The sequence below is a fragment of the Symphalangus syndactylus genome, chromosome 3 (genome assembly GCF_028878055.3).
Source record: "Symphalangus syndactylus isolate Jambi chromosome 3, NHGRI_mSymSyn1-v2.1_pri, whole genome shotgun sequence".
Classification (NCBI taxonomy): Eukaryota; Metazoa; Chordata; class Mammalia; order Primates; family Hylobatidae; genus Symphalangus; species Symphalangus syndactylus.
In genome coordinates this window covers 81,046,780-81,065,122 of record NC_072425.2, presented here as the reverse complement: position 1 = coordinate 81,065,122, position 18,343 = coordinate 81,046,780, and the positions used below count along the sequence as shown (strand labels likewise).

General features: G+C 44.5%; 1 protein-coding gene across 1 annotated transcript; it reads right to left on the bottom strand.

The window, feature by feature from the left end:
• Positions 1–572: 572 nt before the first annotated feature.
• On the bottom strand, positions 573–6,710 carry LOC129479377 (spermatogenesis-associated protein 31A1-like). Its single transcript, XM_055272390.2, has 5 exons — positions 6,437–6,710; positions 5,268–5,361; positions 4,641–4,701; positions 3,790–4,385; positions 573–3,339 (listed from the first exon to the last, which is right to left on the bottom strand). Exons 1-5 carry the CDS (start codon positions 6,665–6,667, stop codon positions 779–781), a joined length of 3,543 nt encoding a protein of 1,180 aa, XP_055128365.2. The 5' UTR covers positions 6,668–6,710; the 3' UTR covers positions 573–778.
• Positions 6,711–18,343: the final 11,633 nt, after the last annotated feature.

The window sequence follows — 18,343 nt, the reverse complement described above, 5'->3', positions numbered from 1 at the left end:
CCTTGTCAGGGAGAGTAGGGGCTTCCCAGGGCAGACATTACCTATTCTCCACCAGGATACCCAGGGTCAAGACTTCTCCTGCTTCTGAACTCAGAGCCCAGCACTCTGCCACCTAAACTTCCACTATTTTTTGACACATGAAGCTACTGGGCTGTGGCACTTCCTGGAGCCTGCATGGAGATGTTCAGCCCTGTGACATCTCTGCAAACCTTCTCCTTACAGCTGCATAAAGTTTGAGGTAGACAGTAGTAGTGGAAAGATGGGTTGAACCTTATTTCAGAGTGGGATCTTCATAGGTTTTTCTCATCTTGTTTTCAGAATTTTTGGTTGTTTGTGTAAAGACAGTATTATGGAACCCTAAGGTTCAGTGAAGGAACTCAGGATGAAGGTGGGCTTACAGCACCACTGTCAGCATCCCTCCATGTCCTGTGGCTTCCAGAAACCAAGCTCACACCAAGCATGGCACAAATAAAAGCCATCACCCTCTTATGAATAAAAAACCATATATATTGTGGAATATTAAATGTTCTGCATGTACTAACATGAGAAAAAATATTTTTTCTCTACAGAGTGAATTTTTTCTTGAGGATTTGTTTTTCTCTAGGGAAGGCTAAAAAATAATTTGTGACTGACCAAATCAGATACCTTCCCAAAGAAGACAGTGCCTTGGACAGTGGTGATGGTGGCTGGAGGCACTGGGTGTCTTTGGCCGGTGCTGAGGGGGACTGACTGGGGATACAGCTTTCTTGGGGAGCAAGAGTTGGGGATGTCACAGGCCTCATTGTTCATTGTTGCACCGGACAGTTTTCAAGGGCTGCTGATCTCTGATTTGCCTCTCTCTGTTGGGACAACCCTGGCTCTTGAGAGTGGCTTGTTGACTGCTGGCTGCATAGCTCAGTATTCTGCCGTGTTGTGAGTAGAAGAGTTGCCTGTGGTTGCAGGGAACCCCACAGACGGGGGCTTGAAACTCCTGTTTGTGCTGATTTACCTTTGAGGCGTGGTGCGCATGGCAAAGTGACATTTTCTTCTCCAGTTTGTGTCCAACTGCTGTCATGAGCTCCTGAGCTTCAGCACTGCTGCTGTACACACGTGATCTCTTTTTTACTGTTTTTTGTCTCTCAGCAGTGACTGGTGCTTGCTTACTTTTTTTCTTTGAAAAAGCCCACTCAAAAAATTTCTTGATGTTTTCTCCAAGGTGGCTTACTGAAGGAGGCTGTTTCTTTGATGGCAGTAGCTGGATGCCTTCATCCTGATGGGTGTCTTCTGTTTTCCTGACTGGGGTAACTTGAGGAGTCCTCAATCCTTCAAGCCTCTCTTCATGTTTTTCTAAGTTTTCATGTTTTTCTAAGCCCTCGTAGGGCTTCCTAGAGTTCTCCCTCTTGTGAGTAGAGGGAAACGTCGGCCTTTGGCTCTCGCATGAGCCTTGACAGTTTGGGTTCTTGACCTCCTTGTGCCCCAGGTTGCTCCTTCTGGCTGCCATGAAGTCACGTAGCTCCAGGGAAGGCCCCATGTTCCCAGTAGGCATGCTCTGGAGATGGCCCTGGGGCACCTGAGAAGCCAAATTCTCTGAAGGATGGGGCAGAACAGATGCTTGCCCATCTGGAAGGAGCACAACAGCGGCAGAAACTTGAGGCTGGGTCTCTGACTTCGTGGCCATTCCAGGCTCAAATTCACTAACAACCTCCTCCCTAAGGCACAGCTTTCTTGGATCTTGGGAGACAGACACTGTAGGGAGTAGAGAGCTTTTGCTGGTCCCTGGAGCCTCAAAACCACGCACATCCTCACTTGTGGCTTGGAGGTTTGCCAGCATACAGGTTCCCAAGGGGACTCTGGGTTGTGGCACTGCCTCCCTGGTCTCTCCAGCCTTTGAAGATTGGGCTCCTAAGCTCCTGCTCTGCTGGGTGCTGCCTGTGAGGCTGTATGTGAGGGGCTTAGATGGCCACCTGCCCTCCTGTCCAGCTGAAGGAGCCTTCAAGGGCCCATGACCATTCCAAGATGGCATCCCTTGTGGGACCATCTGGAACTGCTCACATGCAGGTGAGGAGACCAGAAGACTCTCTGGCGTGTGAACAGATGCTTTGGTCAGCACCTGCTTTCTCAGACTTGCCATTGGTGGCTTTCTAAGGGACGTGGCCACCTCAACTTTTGAGCCAGCCCCAGATTCACAGGTAGCTGAGGAGGGACCGGCAAGCTGTGTAAGGGACAAGGATGAAACCTTTTCCAGTTTAAAGCACTGAATGGGCTTGAGGACCGTGAGGGGTAGACGCCACCTGTGTTTGACCCATAACCTCACAATGTGGGCCCCCAGCACCTGCTGAGCACACGGCTCGAGGAAGGAAAGCACCTGGGCTGTGTTCACACAGGCTTTCCCACTTTCCGGGGTTGCTAGATTGCTGGTTTTCACGTGGGTGTTGGGCACGGGAAAAGCCTGGTTGGCAGCAAGCCAGGATCGATGCACAGTCATGGGGACCAAGCCCTCGTTGGTCTGGCTCAACCTCCTGCCTATGTGGGCTTTCAGGAGGTTTTCTACACGATTCCTCTCTGTGCATTTCAGTAAATCACTTCCCGAGTCACTCCTCAAGGGCTTCCTCAAGATCCTTTCCGACTCCTCAGAGGTGGCCCCCAGAACCTTCCCTGGGAAGCTTTCCATGCCCCTGGATAGATTTCGCGGGGTCTGCCCCAGAATTTGCCCTAGATGTGGGCACGGGTCCTTCTCTAGCTGGAACTTCACCTTCTGTGCCTCCTTGCTGCTTTCGCCTCTGGACATGGAGGACTGCCAGGGCCTGGGTTTGTCCTTGGCCTGACTTGTCCCTGGCGATTCGTCCCCAAGCTGCATCAGATCTGGAGACTCTTGGATCCTTCCCAGGTTGCCCCAGTGTTGGATGATCCACTTTTTTATGTGTTGCTCCGGTTGTCTCTGGAGTTCAGGACTGACTGGAAAGTTCTCAGGCAGAATGGATGTCAAGCTTTCCTGGGGAAGGTTAGGAGTGGAGACACTACGGATGTCCTGAGATTTTTGGACCCTAGAGGGTAAAGCTAACCCACCTTCTAGTTGTTTCCTCACCAAAGGCCATTCAGGGTGCTGAGTTTCAGGTAGGGAGAGAGCTTGCACTTTGTTCTGCGATGCAGGGCAAGCTACTCCAGTGTTCTTAATCAGGGATGGAAAAGCAGGAGATAGGACTGGGAAAGAGGATTGAAGATGGGCCTGAGCCTCGGCCTGAGCCATAGGTGTGGGCCGGAAATGGGGTGTGGATGAAATAAAGGGTTGGGACTCGGGCCCCAGATGGGACAGGGGCTGGGCCTGGTAAGGCAGTGGGGACAGTGTAGTATCCCTTTGAACTGGGCAGACATTGGACATTTCATTGAACAAGAAAGGAGGAGACTGTAAAGTATAAGACCTGTCAGTTACCCAGGCATTAGCCACCAGGGACTCGCTGTGCAGAGAGGGGAGGCCCCAGAAAAGCTGGCTATGCTTCCGAAAACTCTCCTGCAACAGCCTAGGATCTGAGAGCTTCTGAGGACTGGGCAGCTGTTTCGAGTTCTCTCCCATGTTCCAGAAGGGTTTTGGGGTTGTGGTGTCCTGCTCAGCATCCAATTTCACTAAATTCCCCAAAGAATTTAAGTGCTTTTCTGGGGTCATTTGGTCTGTAAATGATCCATCATTTTCTTTTTCTTTCCAAATGTTGACCTTGGCTCTTTCTGTGACTTGTATCCCCACGGCATGCTGGCCATCAGAGCTGAGCAAAAACGGGCTACCAGCTTCCATCTGACAGGTCTCTGGTGGGTGGCGGGAAAGATGATCTTTCTGGACTGATGAGTTGAAGGCACACCAGGTTCTGGTTGTCTCCTGCCACCAGGAGGAGGCAGAAACACGACTGACTGAGCCGTCAAGGCCTGCGATGGCTGGGACAGAAGCTGCCAAATCTCCATGTGGAGACAAGCTTTGAGGGAGGGTGCCCAGTGGAAGTGCCCCCTCAGGGGATGGAGTCATCAGTGTGGAGCCCCGCAGGGGGGGAGCAGGGAAGCCTTTCAGAGGAGGCGGAGAGCAGGCCAGAGGATCAGGCGTGTGTGGTGGGTGAGGGAAAAGCGCAGGTGGCTCGGGTGAGGGCTGTTCTAGGGGAAGGGAAGGTTCTGGTGGCTGGGAGGCACTTAGGGAGGAGACTGAGGTGGTCCTTGGGCCTGGTGATGGGGTGGAGGCCAGATCCTGAGGATGCTTGGCTCGAGGATCCGGGGAAGCTACCGGGGAGAGAATGGGAGCAGCATCTTCCATAGGCTCATGAGAGGACGGGGAGGCTCCATCAGGTGCTCTTCTGCCCACCTCACCTGGGGGGTCTGGACCGGAGAGCTGAGAAAGGCCACCTTTGTCAAGGTATGGACCCAGGAGGCTGCAGGAGACAGGAGGCATGAGCTGCAGCCAGGAGCAGGTGGGGCCAAAGAGCAGAGTGGGCGCTCGGGCCACAGCCCCTCCACCACCCCACACCCTGAGTGCCCGATTCTCCTGCTACCCCTCGCCCCAGGGTTTTACTCCCATCCTCTGCCCCCCAGGTCTCCCCATCCCAGGTCAGCTCCAGGCTGCCTATGGCCCTGGGGTCGCATCCCAGCCCTGGTAGGAAGCATGCAGGGAAGAGGAAGTGCCTCACCTCTGCAGGTGTGAAAGCAGGTCCAAAGTCTCCTCCAGGCCTCTCGGGCACTCTCTACAAGCTGGAAATCAGGAGACCGGGTTAGGGCAGTGAGGGAGGGGCCTGGGATCTCACAGGAGGCTGAGTGGCTGTTTCTTCAGGGAAGACCATGGGGAATTAGACCCCGGAACCCACACATCTATGTCCAAAGCCACATGGCCCAACGGTAATAGCAAGGCATGGAGGGCGGGGCTTTGTCATTCACAAAGGGCTTCCACACATCGACCCCCCACCCCCACAGTCCTCACAACTGCCCTGTGGGGAGAAAGGACTGGGATGGTCTCAAAGAGCTATCAGCCTTAGCAGAGTTGAACAGCCGTTCCCAGGGAGCAGGAGGCCCCCTCAGCCCCTCCGCATCCAGGCAGGCATTGGTCTCCCCAGGACACACACACTGCCCCCTGCTGGGTAATGCCCAGTCCCTGGCCCACCATGGCTTCATTCCGGCATGGAATCTGAGAAGGACCCGGGGTTCTGATTTCCTTCCTAGGAGCCCCCACCTCAGGCTTCTTCAACTGACTTCTTCAGAGTCAGTTCCCTCTGGGACAGACAAGATCAAATTAACTCTAGTGTGCCCTGGCAGAGCCTTACCTCTCAGACTGTGGTTTTTCATCCTGCCTCTGGGCCTCCCCCTCCACCGTACTGGACACTGGGAGACACGATGTCTTGGGGAGACAAGATGACGCTGGGAGACAAGAAACGGCGAGGAGCTAGGACCGGCTGTCCCTCTCCGCCCCCAGCCCAGCCGCAGCACGCTGCACTCACGAACACCATGGCTGTCTTAGTCTTGCTCAGGGAGCTCTGTGTGCTTCCTCCCACTCATGTTTAAATGGATGACAAACTCCTTTTCTTCTTAGAAAAACAGGAAGAGGGGGCCAGGCGCTGTGGCTCGTGCCTGTAATCCGAGCCCTTTGGGAGGCCGAGGCGGGTGGATCACCTGAGGTCAGGAGTTTGAGACCAGCCTGGGCATGGTGAGACCCCATCCCTACTACAAATACAAAAATTAGCCAGGCGTGGTGGTGGACACCTGTAATCCCAGCTACTCAGGAGGCTAAAACAGAAGAATAGCTTGAACTCGGGAAGCAGAGGTTGCAGTGAGCCAATATCTCTCCATTTCACTGCAGCCTGCACGACAGAGCAAGACTCCGTCTCAAAAAATAAAATAAAATAAATAAAGTAAAAATAGCACACACACACACAGGGATTTTCAATATGAGGTCCACCACGGACGCCATCAGTCCCTGTTCCTCCTCTCCAGGAACACCCAGGCTCAGGCCCACAGGCACTGCTGAGCTGTCAGGTAGGATTCTGCTTCCCAGGAGACCACAGGAGATGTCAGGCCCCGGTGGGAGGCCCTCGCGGGCCCAGCACAGGCCCCAGATCACCCCACACAGAGGAGGGTGGGCCCCGAGCCACCTGCCCCAGAAAGTGGCTGATGAGCCAGGGCTCAGGGCCTGGTCTCCGACAGGGACCTCCCCAGTCTCATGACCGGTCCTGGGGCTGAGTCCAGGGGTTTGATTTTGCCTTGATGCCTCCTGCGCTCCCCCACAGATGGACTGAGAGCTTGGGATGGAAATCCCAGTACACGATCTACCCTACCAAGCCCTGGCTGCCCTGCCTCTCCCTGGAAGCATGATGTTCTGGTGTCTTCTGAGACTTCCCATCGCAGAAGTCTCTCCACTGGATTTGGAAAAGTGGAACTAATAATAAAAAGAAAGGAGAGAATCAAGCTCTGTGGGTTTGAACTGAGGGCTCCTTACCTTTCTCTTCCCAGGAGATGGTGAGGGGGGGTCGTCACAACGGAGGTAAGAGAAGTAGGGGAGTAATAGGAAGAATAACCCCAGGGCAAACACCAAGGTGAGGAGGATATCCAACACCCATGGTGTGTGGCTGGGGGCGTTCAGCGATGAGGCGCTAAGTAATTTTAAAGGAAAGGGAAGATTCTCCATGTGAATAGGCGCGTTGCTTTCAAGCAACTGAGCTCTGGGCATCCCGGTGGAGACTAGGGACTGGGGCCCAGGCCTGTGTCACAGAGCTGGGGCCTTGACATCACAAAGGGCTCCTTTGTTGGGGAGGGGCAGTGGGAGGGGGAGGGGTGGTGGGAGGGGGGCAGAGGGCGGGGAGGTGCAGAGGGAGGTGGAGGGGCAGGAGGAGTGGGAGGCCAAAGCACAGCCCCTCTCCACCCCTCAAGCCGGGGATCCCCCTACCCTCCCACCTTCCACATCCCTCCTTCTCACTAAGTTTTGTCAGTGATAGAACTCAGCCAATTTTCTATTCTTTCTCCCTGGGACATAGATATTACCTGGTTCCTTTAATCTATTGGAGACGGTGGCTTGAAGTTACATATTTTATAGCCCTTGAAAATCTGAAGTTCTGAAATTTTGGCTATGTACCAGGGATTTTTATTCTCAGAATCTCGTTCGTCCTCAACTCCAGCTTTCCCACACAATGTTTTTGTCTTGTATCAATAGAGACAAAATGTAAATTTCTTTTACTCTTATTTAGTTTTGCAAATTTTGAATAGTAAGTTTTAAAAAATTATTTCTATCTCACTTTCAATCAAAGGGACCTACGCACATACAATTAAGATTTTTTTATCTTTTAAAATTTTATGTACTTATGTATTCATTTTATTTTAAGTTTCAGGATACATGTGAAGGACATGTAGTTTTCTCACATAGGCAAATGTGTACCATGGTGGTTTGCTGCACCTATCAACCCATCACTTAGGTATTAAACCCAGCACGCATTAGTTATTTTTCCTGAAGCTCTCTCTACCACCGGCCCTCCCCTGACAGGTGCCAGGGTGTGTTTTTCCCCTCCCTCTGTCCGTATGTTCTCATTGTTCAGCTCCCACTTGTAAGTGAGAACACGTGGTATTTGGTTTTCTGTTCCTGTGTTAGTTTGCTGAGGATAATGGCTTCCAGCTTCATCCATGTGCCTGCAAAGGACTTGATCTCATTCCTTTTTATGGCTGCATAGTGTTCCATGGTGTATATGTACCACATTTTATTTATCCAGTCTATCATTGGTGGGCATTTGGGTTGATTCCATGTCTTTGCTATTGGGAACAGTGCTGCAATGAACGTACACATGCATGTATCTTTGTAATAGAATGATTTATATTCCTTTGGATATACAGTAATGGTATATCTGCCACAGCCTCTGTACTGCACTGTGGGGAATTCTGCCCAGCGCAAACCACACAGTCTCCCTAGCACTGGAAGGGGAAAACCACTAACTAGACCCACAGTAATGGCGGTCACTCCTCCCCCCAGGAACTTGGTCTTCTTAGGCAGACTCCAGGATGCTGTGCTGGCCAGTGGGGATTCCATGCCAATGGGTCTTAGCTTGTGGGGTTCCGTGGGAGTGGGTCTGCTTGGCTCCCTGGCTTCAGGCCCCTTCTCATGGGAGTTGATGGATCTCCTGCTTCACTGGATTTCTGCAAGCCACCAGAGTATGCAAAAACTCCTACAGCTCAGTACCTGCCCAAGTGGCTGCCGACTGGAGCCCCTGCTATGGGTCTGCACAGCTTTGTGCAGACCCGGCCTATACTTGGGACCCAAGGCCCTGGTGGTGTGGGCTCACAAGGGGATTACCTGATCTGGGGTTTGCAAAAATCTGTGGGAAAAGCATAGTTCCTCGGGCGGGTAGCACAATCCCTCACTGCTTCCCTTGGCTGGAGGAGGGAGGTCCCTTTGCCCTGTGCAGCTCTTGGGTGAACTGTCGCCCAACTCTGCTTTGCCTTGCTCTCCATGGGTCACACCAACTGCCTAGTCAGTCCCAATGAGGGAATCTGGACACCTCAGTTAGAAATGCAGAATTCACTGGCTGCAGAATTCACTGGCTGTTTATGTTTGTCTCAGTGGGAGCTGCAGAGTAGAGCTGTTTCTCCTCAACCAGCTTGGCCCCTCCCCCAATTAAAATAATTAATATTCAAAATTTGTAATTCTAATTATGAAAGAATTATAGGTAGTTAAATCTTCAAGTGGTATTTCTGTAAATGTATAGCATTTACAGTTCTGGACTTGGTAATGCTTAAAGTGCATGATAACTTATGGGACTGCTATATAGGCATACCTCAGAGACACTGTGGGTTTGGTTTCAGGCCACTGTGGAGATGAGCTCTTTAGGGCAGTGTGCAATGGAAGTGCCACTGAGTCATGGTGAGATGGAGTCAGAGTGCAGTCCAGCAGTGGGGGAGCAATGAAGGCTTTTGGAGGAGGTGGAGGGCAGGCCAGACAATGGGGGGGTGTATGATGGGTGAGGGGAAAACACGTGGCTTGGCTGAAGGGCGTTCTAGGGGAAGGGAAGATTCTGGTGGCCAGTTCTGCAATAAAACAAATATGGTAATAAAGCAAATCACACAGAAGTTTTGGTTTCTAAGTGCATATAAAAGCTAGGTCTATACTATACTGTAGTCTGTTAAGTGGGCAATAGCATTATGTCTAAAAAAGTCAATGTACATACCTTAGTGAAAAATTATTTTGCTGTTTGAAAATGCTGTCAATCACCTGAGCCTTCAACATCATGATCTTTTTGCTGGTCGGTGGCCTTGCCTCAGTGTTGTGGCTGCTGACTGATCATGGTGGGAGCTGCTGGAGGTGAGGTGGCTGTGGCAATTTCTTAAGATAAGACAACAATTAAGTTTGCTGCATCAATTGACTATTTCTTTCAAGATTCCTCTGTAGCATGCAATGCTGTTTGATAGCATTTTACCCACAGTAGAGCTTCCTTCAAATCGGAGACAATCCTCTCAAACCCTGCCATGGCTTTATCCACTAAGTTGATGCAATTTTCTAAATACTCTGTTGTCATTTCAACAAGGTTCACAGCATCTACACCTGGAGTAGCTTCCATCTCAAGAAACCACTTTCTTTGCTCATCCAAGTTCTCATTTGTTAAAATTTTATCATGAGATTTCAGCAATTCAGCCACATCTTAAGTTCTCTTCACATCTTTTAATCTTAGTTCTCTTGCTATTTCCACCATATCTGCAGTTACTTCTTGCACAGAAGTCTTGAACCCTCAAAGTCATCTGTGAGGATTAGAATCAACTTCTTCCAAATTTCTTTTAATGTTGATATTTTGACCTCCTCCCATGAATCACAAATGTTCTTAATTTTAACCTCCTCCCATGAATTGCAAATGCTTCTAGAATGGTGAATCCTTTCTAGAAGGTTTTCAACTTACTTTGCCCAGATCTATCGAAGGAACGACTATACATGGTGGCTACAGTCTTATAAAATGTATTTCTCAGATAATCAGCCTTGAAAGTCTAAATTACTTGTTGATCTATGGGCTGCAGAATGGATGTTGTATTAGCAGGCATGCAAACAGCTTTAACTTTCTTGTAGTTCTCCATCAGAGCTCTTGGATGACCAGGTAAATTGTCAATGAACAATAATATTTTGAAAGAGATCTTTTTATAAAGCAGTATTTCTCAGGTGTGAGCTTAAAATATTCATGTGGTAAACACATGTGCTGTCATTCAGGCTTTGTGCCATTTATGGAGCACAGGCAGAGTAGATGTAGCATAGTTCTTAAGGGCCCTAGAATTTTCAGAATGGTAGATGAGCTTTGGCTTCAGCTTAAGACCCTAACAAAAGAGTCATCCTGTTCTTTGAAGCTTTGAAGCCAGGCATTTATTTTGCTACCTCGCTGTGAAAGTCCTGGATGACATCTTCTTCCAATATAAGGCTGTTTTATGTGCAGTTAAAAACCTTTCTTTAGTGTAGCCACCTTTGTTGCTTATCTTAGCTGATCTTATGGATGACTTGCTGCAGCTTCTACATCAGCACTTGCTGCTTTTCCTTGCTGTTTTATCTTATGGATAAGACTTCTTTCCTTAAACCTCATGAACCAATCTCTGCTAGCTTCAAACTTTTTTTCTGTAGCTTCCCAACCTCTCTCAGCCTTCAGAGAATTAAGGAGAGTTAGGGCCTTGCTCTCAGTTAGGGTTTGGCTTAAGGAAATGTTGTGGTTGGTTTGATCTTCTATCCAAACCACTCAAACCTTCTCCATATCAGCGATAAGTCTGTTTCACTTTCACACCACTCATGTGTTCATTGGAGTAATACTTTTAATTTCCTTCAAGAACTTTTTCTTTTCATGCACAGTTTGGCTAACTGTTAGGTGCAGGAATCCAAGCTTTCGGCCTGTCTCAGCTTTTAACATGCCTTCCTCACTCACCTTAATCATTTCTCACTTTTGATTTAAAATAAGAGATGTGTGACTCTTACTTTCACTTGAACACATAGAGGCCTTTGTAGAGTTATTTATTGACCTAATTTCAGTATTACTGTGTCTCAGAAAACAGGGAAACCTGAGGAGATGGGGAGATGGAGGAAGGGCAGATCGATGGAACCATTCAAGCACACATGTGTATCAATTAGGCTCACTGTCTTTTGGAGCATGGTTTGTGATGCCCCAAAACAATGACAATAGTAATATCAATGATCACTGATCACAGATCACCATAACAGACATAATAATAACAAAACATTTGAAATATTGCAAGAATTACAAAAATGTAACACAGAGATACAAAATAAGCACATGCTACCAGAAAAGTGGCACTGGTAGACTTGCTTGATGCAGGGTTGCCATAAACCTTCAGCCTGTAAAAACCCCCCTAACACATTTTATGAAGCCAGCATCATCCTGATACCAAAGCCTGGCAGAGACATAACCAAAAAAGAGAATTTCAGACCAATATCCTTGATGAACATTGATTCAAAAATCCTCAATAAAATACTGGCAAACCGAATCCAGCAGCACATCAAAAAGCTTATCCACCATAATCAAGTGGGCTTCATCCCTGGGATGCAAGGCTGGTTCAACATACGCAAATCAATAAATGTAATCCAGCATATAAGCAGAACCAAAGACACAAACCACATGATTATCTCCATAGATGCAGAAAAGGCCTTTGACAAAATTCAACAACCCTTCATGCTAAAAACTCTCAATAAATTAGGTATTGATGGGACGTATCTCAAAATAATAAGAGCTATCTACGACAAACCCACAGCCAATATCATACTGAATGGACAAAAACTGGAAGCATTCCCTCTGAAAACTGGCACAAGACAGGGATGCCCTCTCTCACCGCTCCTATTCAACATAGTGCTGGAAGTTCTGGCCAGAGCAATCAGGCAGGAGAAGGAAATAAAGGGTATTCAATTAGGAAAAGAGGAAGTCAAATTGTCCCTGTTTGCAGATGACATGATTGTATATCTAGAAAACCCCATTGTCTCAGCCCAAAATCTCCTTAAGCTGATTAGCAACTTCAGCAAAGTCTCAGGATACAAAATCAATGTACAAAAATCAGAAGCATTCTTCTACACCAATCACAGGCAAACAGAGAGCCAAATCATGAGTGAACTCCCATTCACAATTGCTTCAAAGAGAATAAAATACCTAGGAATCCAACTTACAAAGGATGTGAAGGACCTCTTCAAGGAGAACTACAAACCACTGCTCAATGAAATAAAAGAAGATACAAACAAATGGAAGAACATTCCATGCTCATGGGTTGGAAGAATCAATATCGTGAAAATGGCCATACTGCCCAAGGTAATTTATAGATCCAATGCCATCCCCATCAAGCTACCAATGACTTTCTTCACAGAATTGGAAAAAACTACTTTAAAGTTCATATGGAACCAAAAAAGAGCCCGCATCGCCAAGTCAATCCTAAGCCAAAAAAACAAAGCTTGAGGCATCACGCTACCTGACTTTAAACTATACTACAAGGCTACAGTAACCAAAACCGCATGGTACTGGTACCAAAACAGAGACATAGATCAATGAAACACAACAGAGCTCTCAGAAATGATGCCACATATCTACAACTATCTGATCTTTGACAAACCTGACAAAAACAAGAAATGGGGAAAGGATTCCCTATTTAATAAATGGTGCTGGGAAAACAGGCTAGCCATATGTAGAAAGCTGAAACTGGATCCCTTCCTTACACCTTATACAAAAATTAATTCAAGATGGATTAAAGACTTAAATGTTAGACCTAAAACCATTAAAATCCTACAAGAAAACCTAGGCAATACCATTCAGGACATAGGCGTGGGCAAGGACTTCATGTCTAAAACACCAAAAGCAATGGCAACAAAAGCCAAAATTGACAAATGGGATCTAATTAAACTAAAGAGCTTCTGCACAGCAAAAGAAACTACTATCAGAGTGAACAGGCAGCCTACAGAATGGGAGAAAATTTTTGCAACCTACTCATCTGACAAAGGGCTAATATCCAGAATCTACAATGAACTCAAACAAATTTACAAGAAAAAAACAAACAACCCCATCAAAAAGTGGGCAAAGGACATGAACAGACACTTCTCAAAAGAAGACACTTTTGCAGTGAAAAAACACATGAAGAAATGCTCATCATCACTGGCCATCAGAGAAATGCAAATCAAAACCACAGTGAGATACCATCTGACACCAGTTAGAATGGCCATCATTAAAAAATCAGGAAACAACAGGTGCTAGAGAGAATGTGGAGAAATAGGAACACTTTTACACTGTTGGTGGGACTGTAAACTAGTTCAACCATTGTGGAAGTCAGTGTGGCGATTCCTCAGGGATCTCGAACTAGAAATACCATTTGACCCAGCCATCCCACTACTGGGTATATACCCAAAGGACTATAAATCATGCTGCTATAAAGACACATGCACACGTATGTTTATTGCGGCACTATTCACAATAGCAAAGAGTTGGAACCAACCCAAATGTCCAACAACAATAGACTGGATTAAGAAAATGTGGCACATATACACCATGGAATACTATGCAGCCGTAAAAAACGATGAGTTCGTGTCCTTTGTAGGGACATGGATGAAACTGGAAAACATCATTCTCAGTAAACTATCGCAAGGACAAAAAACCAAACACCGCATATTCTCACTCATAGGTGGGAATTGAACAATGAGAACTCATGGACGCAGGAAGGGGAACATCACACTCCGGGGACTGTTGTGGGGTGGGGGGAGGGGGGAGGGACAGCATTAGGAGATATACCTAATGCTAAATGACGAGTTAATGGGTGCAGGAAATCAACATGGCACATGGATACATATGTAACAAACCTGCACATTGTGCACATGTACCCTAAAACCTAAAGTATGATAAAAAAAATAACAAAAAAACCCTGCAATATCCGAGAAGCATAATAAAGTGAAGTGCAATAAAACAAGATAAGCTTGTATATGTATGCATGCACACACCAATACACATCTACCTATCCACACACAAATATTTGTACAAACAAATCCTGTATTTTCAAATCCAAGAATACATCATTTGCACCTTAAAAGTATCTGTCATCCTTGTAGTGTCCTTTTCTGTCTTTGTAATCAGGGTAATGCTGGCCTCATAAAAAATGTTTGTGTTCCCTCCTCTTCAACTTCTCGAAGAGTTTGTGAAGAAATGGTATTAATTCTTCTTTAAACATTTTCTAGAATTCTCCACTAAGCTATCTGGTCTTGGATTTTCCTTTTTCAGGAGCTTTTTGACCACTGACTCAATATTTTTACTCATTATTTGTATTGATTTTCTATTTCTTCATGTTTCAGTCTTAGTGGATGTATGTTTCTAGAAGTTTCTCTATTTCTTCTAAGTTAAACAATTTGTTGACACATAGTTGTTTAGAGTAGACTGTTATTATCCTTTGTATTTCTATGGTACCAATTTTAATATCTCCTTTTTTATTCTAATTTTATTTATTTGAGGCTTCTCTCTTTTTTCTTAGCCTAGTGAAAGGTTGGTCAATTTTTATTATTTTTATTTTATTTTATTTTATTTTTTTGAGATGGAGTCTCGCTCTGTCTCCCAGGCTGGAGTGCAGTGGTGCAATCCGGCTCACTGAAAGCTCCGCCTCCCGGGTTCATGCCATTCCTCTGCCTCAGCCTCCCGAATAGCTGGGACTACATGCGCCCGCTGCCTCGCCCCACTAAATTTTTGTATATTTAGTAGAGACAGGGTTTCACCATGTTAGCCAGGATGGTCTTGATCTCTGACCTCGTGATCTGCCCACCTCGGCCTCCCAAAGTGCTGGGATTACAGGCATGAGCCACCGCGCCCGGCCATTATCTTTTCAAAAAATCAGCTTTTCGTTTCATTGATCTTTTCTATTGTTTTTCTAGTCTATTTCATTTATTTCTGCTATGATCTTTGTTATTTCCTTCCTTCTTCTAATTTTGGGCTTCATTTTTTTTTCTTTTCTATTTCTTTGAGGTTTATTGTTTATTTGAGATCTTTTTTCTTCATTTAGCACTTATCTGTATAAACTTCCCTGTTAGAATTGCTTTTGCTTCATCTCATAAGTTTTAATATGTTGTGCTTTTATTTTAGTTTGTCTCAAGAAATTTTATTTCTTTTTTGATGTTTTCTTTGATCTATTGGTTGTTCAGGAGTGTGTTGGTTGATTTCCACATATTTGTCACTTTTCTAAGTTTTCTCCTGTTTTCAATTTTCAGTTTCATGCCACTGTGTTCAAAAAGAATACTTGGTAAGATTTCAATCTTCTTAAATTTGCTAAGACTTGTTTTCTGGCCCAGTATATGACCTGTGTAGGAGAATGTACTGTGTATGCTCACGAAGAATGTGTATTTTGCTGTTTTGGAAAGTAGTGTCCTGTATATGTCTGGTCCACTTGATCTATAGTGTGGTTCAAGTCATCTGTTTCCTTATTGATTATCTGTCTGAATGATCAATCCATTGTTGAAAGTGGGATATGGAAGTCCCCTACTGTTATTTTATTATTGTTGTCACATTGCTTTTCAGATTTGTTAATATTTGCTTTGTATAATTAGGTGCTCCAATGTTGGGAGAATATATATTTGTAGTAATTATATCCTCTTGATGAATTCACCCTTGTATCATTCTATAATGACTTTCTTTGTCTCTTGTTACAGTTTTTGACTTAAAGTCTATTTTGTTTGTTGTAAGAATAGCCACTCTTTCTTTTTTTTTGTTCCCTCTCTTTCCTTTCAGTGTATGTGTCTCTAAAGGTGAAGTGAGTCTCTTATAGGCAGCATATATTTGGTTCTCATTTTACTATCCATTCAGCTATTCTGTGTCTTTTCTAATTTGGTCCACTGATATTTAAAGTAACTATTGATAGGCGTTTTGCAGTTTCTTTGTTCTTTTATTTCTCTTTTGCTGTGCATGATTTGATTATTTTGATTATTTTCTGTAGTGGTATACTTTGATTCTTTTCTGTGTCTTAGTATTAATTCTTTTTTAAACGTGGTAAAGTTTTCATTTGTGTATCTATTACCTGTTTTGTCTTTGCGATTATCCTGAGGCTTACATAAAACATCGTATGCTCTCATGTGCCACATAAAGATGTTTTGGTCATTGATGGGCCACATATACAATGGTGGCCCCATAAGGTTATAACATTTTTATTGTATCTTTTATATATTTAGATACATTTAGATACACAAATGTTTATCATTGTATTACAGTTGCCTACAGCATTCAGTATAGTACAATGCAGTACAGATTTGTAGCCTGGAAGCAATAGGTTATACCATATAGCCTGGGTGTGTGGTAGGTGGTATTATCTAATTTTGTGTAAGTATACTCTATGATATTCACACCATGACAAAATTGCATAATGAGGCATTATTCAGAACATATCCACATTAAGAAATGTATGATTGTAGTTATAATGATCTATTTTAAGTTGATAACAACTTAACTTCAATCACATACAAAACCCTACACTTTACTCTCCTCTACTTTTTGTTTTTTTGATGTCAGCATTTATTTTTTTCTTTATTTTGTAGTTATATTTATTTGTAATTTTTTTGTCTTTTAACCTTTTAAAAGTTAAAGTGATCATACTGCATCATTAGGAATATTTTGAATTTGACTGTATAGTTACTTTTACCAGTGACTTTTTATAACTACATATGGTTTCATGATACTAATCAGTCTTATTGCATTTCAGTTTGAAGAACTCCCTTTAAGATTTCTTATAAAGCAGGTCTAGTGACAATGGACTCCCTTAGATTATTTTGGGGGGTTTCTGAAAAAGTCTGTAAGTCCTAGCCAGAGCAATTAGGTAAGAAAAGAAATAAAAGGCATCCAAATTGGAAAAGAAGTGAAAGTGTCTCTATTTGAAGATGACATGATCTTATATAGAGAAAATTCTAAAGGCTCCAATTAAAACCTGTTAAAATTAAGAAACAAGCAAATTTTCAGAACACATAATTAACATTTTAAAAACCTGTTACATTTCTATATACTAACAGTGAAGTATCCCAGAAAGAAATTAACAAAACAATCTTGGGCCGGGCACAGTGGCTCACACCTGTAATCCCAGCACTTTGAGAGGCCGAGGTGGGCAGATCACAAGGTCAAGAGAGCAAGACCATCCTGGCTAACACAGTGAAACCCTGTCTCTATTAAAAATACAAAAAATTAGCTGGGCATGGTGGCAAGCACCTGTACTCGGGAGGCTGAGGCAGGAGATTGGTGTGAACCCAGGAGGCGGAGCTTGCAGTGAGCTGAGATCGCGCCACTGCACTCCAGCCTGGGTGACAGAGTGAGAGTCCATCTGAAAGAACACAATCTCATTTAGAATAGCATCAAAAAATTAACTACTTAGGAATAAATTTAAATAAGACTGTAAAATTTGTATATACCAAAAACTATAAAACACTGATGAAAGAATTTGAAGAAGATACATATCCCTATTACTCAGCATGATCTACAGACATAATGCAACCCCTATCAAAATTTCAAGAGCATTTTTCAAAGAAATGGAAAAAAGCAATTCTAAAATTCATATGCAACCACAAAAGACCCCAAACAGTCGAAACATCCTTCAGCAGAAAAAACAAAAGTGGAAGCATCACATTACCTTATTCCAAACTAAATTATAAAGGTATAGTAATCAAAATAGTATGGTACTGGCATAAAAACAGACATGTAGGCCAAGAGAATAGACTAGAGAGCACAGAAAGAAATAAATCCATGCCTTTACAATCAATTGATCTTCAGCATTGGGGCCAAGATTACACAATGATAAAAGTTTAGTCTCTTTAATAAATGGTGTTGGGAGAACTGGATATCCACATGCAGAAGAATGAAACTGAACCCTTATCTCACCCTACATACAGAAATCGTCTCAAATGGATGAAAGACCTAACATAGGACCAATATTGTAAAACTCTTAGACATAAATATCGGAGAAGAGCTCCTTGATACTGGTATTGGTAATAAATTTTCAGATTTGATACCAAAAGTAGAGACAACAAAAGCAAAAATAGACAAATGGGAGTAAATCAAACTAAAAGCTTCAGCACAGCAAAGGAGACAATAAATACAATTAAAAGACAACCTAAAGAATGGGAGAAAATATTTACACACTATACAGCTGATAAGAAATTAATATCCAAATAAATTAGGAACTCAGACAATTCCAAAGGATCTTATATTAGTCTGTTTTCATGACGCTGATAAAGACATACCTGAGACTAGGTAATTTATAAAGAAAAAGGTTTGGCCAGGCGTGGTGGCTCTGCCTGTAATCCCGGCACTTTGGGAGGCCGAGGTAGGTGGATCACGAGGTCAGGAGATTGAGATCATCCTGGCTAACACGGTGAAAGCCTGTCTCTATTAAAAATACAAAA

What these genes read in the sequence shown, in the direction of transcription:
- LOC129479377 (XM_055272390.2), bottom strand. Translation starts at nt 6,667, where the DNA reads ATGCCCAGAGCTCAGTTGCTTGAAAGCAACGCGCCTATTCACATGGAG. An exon ending in CATCTCCTGGGAAGAGAAAG is followed by an intron (nt 5,362 to 6,436) that starts GTAAGGAGCCCT and finishes CTTGTCTCCCAG; the next exon opens with CGTCATCTTGTCTCCCCAAG. An exon ending in GAAAAACCACAGTCTGAGAG is followed by an intron (nt 4,702 to 5,267) that starts GTAAGGCTCTGC and finishes CCTGATTTCCAG; the next exon opens with CTTGTAGAGAGTGCCCGAGA.